At 37.2% G+C, this 11,914-nt stretch overlaps 2 protein-coding genes across 2 annotated transcripts; both read left to right on the top strand.

The window, feature by feature from the left end:
* Positions 1-5,850: 5,850 nt before the first annotated feature.
* LOC137633446 (piggyBac transposable element-derived protein 2-like) lies at positions 5,851-10,843 on the top strand. The gene is made up of 2 exons (XM_068365741.1): positions 5,851-5,974; positions 10,035-10,843. The coding sequence occupies exons 1-2, from the start codon at positions 5,851-5,853 to the stop codon at positions 10,841-10,843; spliced, it is 933 nt and encodes a 310-aa protein (XP_068221842.1).
* Positions 10,844-10,988: 145 nt separating this feature from the next.
* Positions 10,989-11,624, top strand: LOC137633437 (piggyBac transposable element-derived protein 3-like). Its single transcript, XM_068365737.1, has one exon. It carries the CDS (start codon positions 10,989-10,991, stop codon positions 11,622-11,624), a length of 636 nt encoding a protein of 211 aa, XP_068221838.1.
* The last annotated feature ends 290 nt before the right edge of the window (positions 11,625-11,914 follow it).

Here is an 11,914-nt window from a genome sequence, read left to right as displayed (position 1 = left end):
CGCAATAGCTTTCTAGCGGTAGAATCTCAACCGATGGCTGGTGCCTAGGCCAGCTTATTACCTTTTACATTATTTATTGTTTAGTGTTATTTAACTTGTGGAAGTAGGCAATATCCGATTGACCAAATGAGAGACTATTGAATAAGAAAAGGAACTTTTAACGATGATCAGCAAATATTTAGCCTTAGCTTTAATTAACGAAATGAAAATACAAAAGCAAAATAAACTAATCTCTTGGAAATCTCAAATAACTTCGGTATTAAAGCGCTTTAGGATATTCCGTTGAAAACTTAAAGGGCAAACATTGCAAAGTAAAGCCAAGTTGATGATGAAATTTATCTTTTGGTTCTTCGGACGAAGGATTTAAAAGAAAATATAATCTCTATATAATAGAGAGAAAGTGTTTGGATATATATATATATATATATATATATATATATATATATATATATATATATATACATACATTTATCTATATATATATATATATATATATATATATATATATATATATATATATATATATATATATATATATATATATATATGTATATATATAAATATATATATACATATATATATATATATATATATATATATATATATATATATATATATATATAGTTATATATATATGTATGTATATATATATATATATATATATATATATATATAATATATATATATATATATATATATATATATATATATATATATATATATATATATATATATATAGTGTACAAATACGTTCCTTTCTAGTCACGGTTAGCTCTCCCTACCCCTCTGGTAGGTGGAAGAAGGACTAGTCATACCCTGTTTAGACTCAGGTGTAGGTGTGTGTTTGTTACTACCTTAAAATCGTTATAGATTCTTTTAATAAGCAAAACAAAAGTTTCCAACAACACCGACTGAAATATTGGAAATGAATATGAAAAGAAACACGTAAAAACACAACACGTTTATTCCCAAACTTATAAAGAAAACTAATGTTACTTCTTCGGTTACTTTAACTGACAAACCAAATCAACCAAAACACCAACAGAAAGGGGAAACAGTCAATAAGGTAGAAATACTTAGGAATACTTTTCTGCAGCTGCTGAGACGATACTGGTACGGAGACTTCAGGCTTGAGAACGTTGCAAAAGGGCGGCTGAAGTTCAGATGAAACTAGCACGATGGCTGGATTCGAAGACGTCACAAAAGGGTGGCATCAAGATGGGACATCAGAGTTCTTCTTCCAAGAATTCGATGATACTGTTGAACGAAGGCAGGCACCAGGCAGTGATGGACACTTCTTGTCACAAGCAGGTAGGGCTGGCTGCTTCAATTTGTCTCTTCTTCTCGGCCATACCAAGACCTTTTGGAGATAGGCTTTTGCTGTTTGAAAGGAAAGGTTAGATTCTGGCTCTATCTGACTTCTGGTCTTCTCTGCTTCTTATCTCGTTAAGACCTAATTCTCATCTCCTTCGGACAAAGTTCCTCTGTTGTCTTATATCCTGTCCTATCTCTCTTGGACGATCTCTTCTTGGAGTTTATATACCCATGTATGGGCGGAGTTAATTACAGTGGGCAGTGGTCATCTCCATAGAAGGAGTTCTTTTTAACAATTGTGCATCTCCATTGGCTTCCTTAAAAACGCCCACTTCGATATCGCCATGGAAGCTTCTAGAAGAAATTTCTGATGCAATCGGGACCACATGTTAAGTCGTAACAAAAAGGGCAGCACGTTTCCTTCCATGATGACATATATCCTAAACAAAGATTTCCCTCAAGCTCGGTTTCTCAAAATATGCTGACTCCACTAATTAAGACGATGACATCTTGGTCAAAGCAGGACAGTTCCCTTATCACGACAGGCGCTCTCGGCGAGGCTTGGTTCACTTCCAAAATGCTGATGAAAACGAAGAGATGACAGGATTGCCCAAACCAGGGTTAAAAGAATACCTTTTTAACCCTGGCCCAAACAGGGCCACAGTCGAATCTTGTCTCCCATCGCTGCTCACACTGGGAATAGATATTTTGTGTTTCATTATATCCTTTTAAAAATATTGTATCTACCAATGACAGTTTTCATGCCTAAATATTAAGCAGTCATTTATTTATATATATATATATATATATATATATATATATATATATATATATATATATATATTTATTTATTTATATATTTATATATATATACATATAAATATATATATGTATAAATATCGATATCTATCTATCTATATATATATCTATCTATCTATCTATCTATCTATCTATATATATATATATATATATATATATATATATATATATATATATATATATATATGATGACCAGAGGGAAAATTAATTTTAAAATACATTGTTAAGTCCAGACTAGTTTCATGATACTTCAGAAGACCGATTTATTGAAAAAGGTCTCTTTACAATTTATAAGGTGAAGTAAGCTTACGAACATATATACAGATATCTACTGAACAAAACTACACTCGCAAAACAAACTACCTGCCATATATTTTCAGGTGATTGTGGGAGGAGTCCAACCCTCGTAGGCCCCGTGTCTGGAAGGGTCTTTTCAGATTACAGGGAAATATTTATGCCTATTGATATCATTTCTTTATGTTAATATTCTTTATATGAATATATATATATATATATATATATATATATATATATATATATATATATATATATATATATATATATATATATATATATATATAATCAGATAATGCAAGACATATCGAAAAGGGCCAGTTTAATTGTATAATACAATAAAATTATACAGTTTAACTAGTCATTTCATGAAATCCCAGACATTGATCTGGGAGAGTATATAAATTTTTACTAATAATAATATTCTTATATCCCCGATCTCTGGCAACCAGCGGAGGTCAAAACTCTATCGAGTCCAGCCTTTCTGTTATCCAGAAATCTTAGTCAGTTTCAATCCTGCTGTTTATCTTTTCTGGTACAGGTATTCAGTGCAGTTATTATTCTGGTTTTACTCTTTTTCAATTTATGTCCATTTTAAAAATGAAACTGAAGTAGTTACCGGTTGCTGCCAACAGTGCTTTAATATCTTAAAATACATATTAAGCTCTTGTTAGTTAAGCAAAAAGGGTAAAATCTTTGGGAAAAAAGGTTCCCTCTGATTTTTGGTTATCAAACCCCTACGATGTGCTTAAAGTACCGAGAATTGACGTGTCAATATTTCCTACTTGCAGCAATGAGCATGATATTAGATATTATGCGACTGAGGATGAATTATGTGATATTCTATTCAGCAAGCATTGTAGTTCTAGGCATGAAGGCCGTGATAGTGTGTTACATGATATAAAGAAACTTCACAAAAGTGTAACAAAACCACCTGTTTATTAGTTTTCACAGTGTTGAAAAAAACATTTAGACCTGATCGAGCTACAGTCCCAACCTATTAGCAAATGCAAATTTATTTTTGTCTAGAAAGACCATTTAATAAAGTTCGTTGCCTTACGCCCTTTAACATCTAATTGAGCTTAGGAAGTTATTTATAATTTAATTGATGATTTTACTACTTTAGGGCACTATGTGTGTTTCAGTTTGATAATGGGCCCCAGTTTGGAAATTTTGTTATTGAAAGCATGAAACTGGTTTGGCCTGAATGGCATATTGTTCACAGTAAATCCCAACAGTCAAAGCCAAGCAGGCGTACAGCACCTAACCAAGATGTTTAAAAAAAAGGCTATTCACTTGGATGAGTGACAATAAAAGTGCCAATGGACAGAAAGTCTGCGTTTCATTCAGTTCATGAGAGATAGTGTCTTTCCTGATGAAATGAAGAGAACTCGTTAGGTAGCTATGTTAGGGGGGGGGGGGGGGGGCAAAAGTTAGAACTATGAATTGTGGGTTACAGAAAAGTCTATTAAGCTCGTTGACTACTGAAGAAGATTTAGAGAATACAATGAAACAAAGTAAAGTATACGGAGTCGGCCATGGATTGTCTAAATTAAATAATTTTTATGAATGTGCTAAATCTGAAATTGAGATAGAGTTCAACATAATGAGGTTTAACCAGAAATCTTGAGTGTGATATTTGTAAAAAACTGTCCTTAACCAAAAGAGCCAGAGAAAAATCCGTCGTTTGCCTTGAAAGAACAATAATAAAATATGAAGAATAGTCTGATACTAACTTTGCTGATCCTACTGTTGGAAACACTGTCTGCATACAGGTGCTAGATGCAGACAGAAGCAAAATTGAGGCTTGGGTTTTAGAAACAAAAAAAAAGATAAAAAATTATTAGAAATTGGGAACCGGAACGGTGTTCTGCGAAGTGTGGCCACACAACAACAATCACTTGGGCATGGATAAGGTTTCATTGGCAGCCAGTGCACATAAAAGTACCAAAAGGAAATGTGTCCCTACTCCAAAAAGTGAATCTTGAGCAGCTCAAAATGTTACGAATATCGTCCTTGCATCAATAAACGAGAGAAATTTTACTTCATATTATGGGCAAAAATTTGATAAAAAAGAAGGCATGGTTTAAGTGATTAGTGTTCGTCATTTCATATAATCCCTAGTTATTTCATTAGGTATCTAGTGAATTTGTAAACAAAATGTCTTTTATAAACCTTAAGTGAAACACCCCGTTAATAAATGAAATCATAGTTATTTCATGCATTAGCTGATTATAGACATACAGATACATGTACACAAATATTTTATATATATATATATATATATATATATATATATATATATATATATATATATATATATATATATATATGTGTGTGTGTGTGTGTGTGTGTGCACGCGCGCGCGTGTGTGTGTGTGTATGTGTGTGTGCACGCGCGCGCGTGTGTGTGTGTGTGAGAGAGAGAGAGAGAGAGAGAGAGAGAGAGAGAGAGAGAGAGAGAGAGAGAGAGAGATATGTGTGTGTGCGTTTGTGAGAATACTGCAGAAGTATATCAGTATGAAGTAAAACTTATTCGATAATAATGAATTATTCTTAATATCAATTAGACGTCAGAAATATGTGTTAGCGTGTATCAGCAGATCGGCTAAATACTTTTTGATAGATTCTCCCACACCAAAAAAAAGAAAAAAACCTTCGATAATGCAGCTTCTTATCCTCCAGAGGGAACCCCAGCGATAGCCCTTCTTGGTGGAAAATTAGTCTTTCGGCTCTTCCGGGAGGCTCCAAAGGTGGTGTTCTTGGAAGAACCGAAAACCCTTGATTCCTCCGGAAACGCCGGAGGGGATTTCATTAATCATTTTGATTCAGCTGTATATTAAAAAAAAAGAAAGATGACCCATCTCTTGTCTTCCACAGTCCCTTGAAGACATCATGATCACATGAAATTTCTATAAAGGCTCTGGAGACTTTTAGTTCTCTACAAAGTCACACGCTGTCTTCAAAGGCTTCAAAAAAATTACACGTCTTCAAGATCGCTTAAATCTTTATGATCTAAGTATCAGGAAAGAACATGTTGGATTCGGAGATTTACTTCATTAAGATTGAAGGAGGGAGTCTTCGCTGCCGCTTTATGAAATTATCAATGTCTGAAGGCCTACTCGATGTTAGATGATTCATGTTAATGTACGATAGATATCGATATAAGCTGAAGCTGACTACTCTTGATTATGGAAATGCAACACTTTCCGAATTAAGGCAAGTAGACTTTATGGATTCATATAATTAAACGATAATTCTTATCACCAAAATGTCAATATCGGCTCTATCGGCTGTATCTGGTATTGTACTGGCATAAAGCCACCTGCTCGGAAATAACACTCCCTCAGAATTCTATCATCCCTTCCAACATTTCCTGGAGACTGTGTGATTTACAAAGACCCAGAAGTCTCTGGAGTCTCCGATGTCGGCTTCAATGGATCACACTGTCTTCAAGGGTTTCGACGAGCAACATCTGTCTTTTTCTATTACAAGGCTAAATCAAATGAATGGTGGAATTACCTCCGGCGATTCCGGAGGAATCATGGGTATCCTCTGATAACACCCAGAGGGACCCTTCCCCTCCATTCCTCCCCCTTCACACTCCCATCCCCCTCCCATCCTCCCTCCTTCTCACTCCCTTCCCCTCTCTTTTCCTCCTCCCTCTCAATCCCTTCCTCTTCATTTCCTCCCCCCTTCCCATTCCCTTCCTCCTCCTTTCCTCCCGCCTTCCCACTCCCTTACCCTCCTTTACTCACCCTTCTCACTCCCTTCCTCCTCCTTTCCTCCCCCCTTCACGATCCCATCCCTATTCTATCCTCCCTCCTTCTCTCTCCCTTCCTTCACTTATACTCCCCTTCTCACTCCCTTCCCCTCTTTTCCTCCCTCCTTCTCACTCCCTTCCTCCTCCTTTTCTCCCACCTCCCATTCCCTTCCCCCTCCTTTCCTCCATCTTCTCACTCCCTTCCCCATCCTTTCCTCCCTCCTTCTCACTCCCTTCCCCCTCGTTTCCTCCTCCTTCCTCAAACCCTTCTCCTCCATTCCTCCCACTTCTCATTCCCTTCCCCTTCTTACCTCCACCCTTCTCACTCCCTTCCACCCTCCTTCCCTCTATACTTCTCACTCCCTTTCCCCCTCCTTTCCTCCACACTACTCAGTCCCTTCCCCTCCTTTCCTCACCCTTTATCAGTCCCTTCCTCCTCCTTTCCTCCATCCTTCACACTACCTTCCCCCTCCTTTCCTCCCTCTGTATCACCCCCTTCACCTTTTCCTTCTCCCCTCTCACTACCTTCCCCATCCTTTCCTCAACCCTTTTCACTCCCTTCCCACTCGTTTCCTCCCTCTTTCTCACTCCCCTCCTCCTCCTTTCCACCCTCCTTCTCACTCCCTTCCCCCTCCTTTATTCCGCCCTTTTCACTCCCTTCCCCCTTTCCTCCCTCTTTTTCACTCCATTCCCCCTCCTTTCCTCACCTCTTCTCACTCCTTCCCCTCTCTTTTCCTCCCTCCTTCTCATTCACTTCCCCTCCTTTCCTCCCTCCTTCTCACTCCCCCCCTGTCCTTTCCTCCCCCTTCTCACTTCCTTTCCCTCCTTTCCTCCCTCCTTCTCACTCCATTCCCACTCCCTCCCTCCCCTCTTCTCACTCCCACCCCTCTCCTTTCCTCCCTCCTTCTCACTCCTTTTCCCCCCTCCTTTCCTCCCTCCTTTTCACTCCTTTCCTGCTCATATCCTCCTCCCTTCTCACTCCCTACCCCCCTTTATTCCCCTGCTCATTCCTTCTCCCTCCTTTCATCCGCCTTCTCACTCTCTTCTCCTTCTTTCCTCTCCCCTTCTCACTCCTTTCCCCCAATTTCTCTCCCTCCTTGCACTCCTTCCCCCCTCCAGTCTCCCCCTTCTCACTCCCTTTCCCCTCCTTTCCTCCACCTTCTCACTCTCTTCCCCTTCTTTCCTCTCCCCTTCTCACTCCTTTCCCCTAATTTCCCTCCCTCCTTGCACTCCTTCCCCACTCCGGTCTCCCCCTTCTCACTTCCTTTCCCCTACTTTCCTCACTCTTTTCACTCCCTTCCCCTCCTATCCTCACCCTTCTTACTCCCTTCCCCCTCCTTTTCTCCATCTTTCTGAATCCCTTCCTCCTCCTCTCCTCCCATCCTTCTAGTTCCCTTCCCCCTCTTTTCTTCACCCTTCTCAATCCCTCCCCCCTCCTTTCCTTCCTCCTTTTCACTCCCTTCTTACTCTTTTCCTCCCTACTTTTAACCCAATTCCCCCTTCTTTCCTCTGTCAGTCTCACTCTCATCCCCTCCTTACGTCCACCCTTCTCCCTCACTTTCCCCTCCTTTCCTCCGCCCTTTGCATTCCCTTCTCCCTTGTTTCCTTCCTCCTTCTTACCCCAATCCCTTTCTTTCCTCATTCCTTCCCACTCCCTTCCCTCCTCTCCTCCATCCTTGTCACTCCCTTCCCCCTCCTTTCCTCCTCCTTCTCACTCCCTTCCCCCTCCTTTCCTCCCTCCTTCTAACACCCTTCCCCACCTTGTCTCAACCCTTGTCGCTCCATTCCCCACAATGTTTTATTTCTGGTCTATTATAACCATCATCTCTTGTCAGTTTATGGTCTTTTTTGCCAGTTTATATCTGCAAATTTTTATTGAATGTTTATCATTAGTTTTCTTCATCGTCACCCAAGATTAGTCGAATGCAGGACATAGGCCTCAGATATGTTCTTCAACTCCTTTCTGTTTATGGTCTTTCTATGCCTGTTTATATCAGCAAATTTTTATTCATAGTTTATCATTTGTTATCATCATCATCATCCATGAGTAGTCGAATGCAGGACAAAGGCCTCTGACACGCTCGTCCACTCTCGTCTGTTAATGGTCTTTAAATGCCAGAATATATCTGCCAATTTTTTTTTCATGGTGTATCATTTGTTATCATCATCATCACCCATGATTAGTCGAATGCAGGACAAAGGCCTCAGACATGTTTGTCCACTACCGTCTGTTCATGATCTTTCTATGCCAGATTATATCTGGAAATTCTTATTTATGATTTATCATGCGTTATCATCATCATCACCCATGACTGGTCGAATGCAGGACAAAGGTCTCAGACATATTTGTCCACTCCAGTCTGTTTATGGTCTTTCTATGCCAGATTATATCTGCATATTTTTATTCATGGTTTATCATTCATTATCATCATCATCGTACAAGATTAGTCGAATGCAGGACAAAAGCCTCATACATATTAGTCCACTTCAGTCTGTTTATGGTCTGTCTATGCCGAATTATATCTGCAAATTTTTATTCATGGTTTATCATTCGTTATCATCATCATCACCCATGATTAGACCATTATATCCCATTGTCCTTATTTGAGGACACCTGATAAATTATAATTTTATAAAGAACATATTTCATAAAGGATCAAAAAGACAATTAAAAGCAAAAATTTAATGAATTATCAACCGTTTCATATAGAAATTACGATCCAGTGATGTTTATTTAGATATTTTCTTTGAGTCTACTTTCGGTGAAAAATCAAGCTTCAGACATACCACCATTCAAACGTAAAAAGCGAATACAAAGTAGAACATTATTGATTAAACATGTATCGATATTAATTATTAAAGGCTTTATATATCATATTAATCATATTGAAAATCATTCCCATTGTCATACAGCGATCCAGAAATGTTTGAAATATCCTGTCCTCGAATGAGGACACTGGGATAATGTCATAAAAACATGTGACGTCACAAGTCCAGTTAAGATTTTTGCAGTTGTTCAAGCTTCAACGCGGAAAGGAGTAGACGTCTGCTTACTTAGCCAAGTTATCCGAGCAAACGATCATTTCAGCACAGATCATCATAGACAACACATCAAGAAGCTGCATTGGAATATTCACAAAAGTCATTACTCTATTATGGTATAATCAATTATTCTTGTTTTGTTTTTCTCATAAGTTTCATATTTTTTTTTACTTTTTTTTTGTTGTATCTGCTTTATTTCTCATTTCTAGTGTGTTTATTTAATCTAAATACCTACTTAACTACCGATCTATGTTGTAAACTCAATATATCATTTTTTTGTGAACTACTTTTTTTTTGTATAATTTCCCATTTTAAGTCATGCACCGAACATCCACTCTACCTCTTTTGTCATATTTAGTCATAAAACAATTGGTTCTTTATTCTCATAATCAGAAAGTTTATATATATATATATATATATATATATATATATATATATATATATATATATATATACATACATATATATATATATATATATATACATACATACACACATATATATATATATATATATATATATATATATATATATATATATATATATATATATATACATTTACTGAAATGGAATCATAGATCTTATACCTTATATCATGGTTTCCTCATTACAGATGGCGAAGAAACACTGCACTTACAGTTGAGGAAGCAATCAATATCCTGTTTCAGTATGATGAAGATGATGAAATAAAAAATGCTGATATCATTATTATACCGCCTGACGTATATGAATTCACCGATGAAGAGATATCAGTGAAGACATAATAGAGTAAGTTTCTGTTCAGGATGTTCCTGGTTCCTTAGAAGTTCAAGTAAACCTACAACCAATTGAAAACCCTACTAAAGACAGAGGGGCATCTGCTATATCTAGGAAAAAACGAAAACTTTGTAACAGTATATCCATCTGGAAATATAAAAATCCTGAATACAGCAAAGTCAAGGAGCGTTCAGAACAGTATAAGGAAAACTTGCGAGAAATAAAGGAGAACCTTCATAATCTATCTCCTCTGGAACTAATTGAGAAACTGATGTCTTATGTCATATATGACCACATTTTGAAAGAGACAGTATGTTATGCAAGTTCTTATAGAAATAAATGTGAGTTTGCATTATGTATTGATGAACTGAAGACCTTCATTGGTATATTGTTATTCTCGGGATATCACAAAGTCCCCTCAGAACGCGATTATTGGTCAAGTGAAGAAGATCTTGGAGTCCCTATTATTCAGAAAGTAATGTCAAGAAACCGTTTTCAGCTGTTGAAAAGCATTATCCATTTTTGCAAGAACGATGAAGCCAAGGACAATACACACGACAGAGGGTTCAAAATCAGGTCATTATTGTCACTAGTCAAGGACTCCTTTCAACAATTTGGAGTATTTGAAGAATGCATATCTGTTGATGAAATGATTGTGAAGTATTATGGTCACAATCCTCTAAAGCAGTTTATGAGAGGAAAACCTATCAGGTTTGGATACAAACTCTGGGGACTATGTGGCGTTTCAGGTTACTCTTACAGTTTTGATTTGTATTGTGGGAAGAGTTCCGTGGATGATGGCAACGATGATCTGTTACTTGGAACAAAGGTTGTTTTGATGGTAGAAGCAGTATAAGTCTCACATGCTCATTCTATTTTCTTTGACAAGTTTTTTTACTGGATATGATTTGTGAGTTCATCTTAGGAATCTTGGTTATCAAGCCACTGGTACAATTAGGGAAAACAGACTAAGCAAGTGCCCTCTGAGACCAGCAAAAATTATGAAGAAAGAGAAAAGGGGATCCTATGACTATATGTTTGATACAAATGAAGAAATCCTTTTAGTGAGATGGTCAGACAATAAGTATGTATGCGTTGGGACAAACTACGATACTATTGAGCCTTTGAAAAAGGTAAATCGATGGTTGAGTCATGTAAAAATAAAAGGTGATGTTCCTCTACCAAATGTTATGAACAACTATAATACCTACATGGGAAGTGTCGATCACCATGATCAGCTGGATTGTAAATTTGCAACATCTTTACGAGGAAAGAAATGGTACTGGTCTCTCTTCACTCGTGTACTAGATATGATTGTGGTAAATGCATGGATCATCCATAAATTTCTGCAAACAGGAAAAGAGCAACTTGACTTGGTAAGCTTCAGAAGAGCAGTATGCGTACCATATCTGAAGTTAGGTAAAGCAGATATAAGAATAGGTAGAAAGAGCAGAGACATTATCCCATCTACAAGACTTGATGATGTTCGGTACGATGGAAAAGACCACGTCATAGCCAAGAGGGAAAATCAGAGACGATGCCAGAAGAAGTCTTGCTCCAGGAAGCCTAGGACCTATTGCAAAAAATGCAACATAACACTTTGTTTAGAGTGTTTTACTCCTTATCACAAGCAGTAAACAAAAACGGTAACATGTTTCTTTTTCTGTTCAATTGTCTTTCTAAATATTATGCCGAGTAATTCAAGAAGTTAACTGTGTAAATTTAAAAACATTATAATGGTGAATAAGAATCAGATAGAGAATATAATTATATTTCATCAAACTAATTTGGAAAAGAATTATGATTTGAAGGTAGTATTACATTATCTCATTGTCCTCAATTGAGGACAGCTTATTATTACCAAATGTCATTATATTATTCCAGTGTCCTCTTTTGAGGATGGCTTACCGCGAGGTTACTGAAAGAA

This window comes from Palaemon carinicauda, chromosome 3 (genome assembly GCF_036898095.1).
Source record: "Palaemon carinicauda isolate YSFRI2023 chromosome 3, ASM3689809v2, whole genome shotgun sequence".
Taxonomy (NCBI): Eukaryota; Metazoa; Arthropoda; class Malacostraca; order Decapoda; family Palaemonidae; genus Palaemon; species Palaemon carinicauda.
The sequence above is the reverse complement of the archived record's forward strand: the minus strand, read 5'-3'. Positions and strand labels throughout refer to the sequence as shown.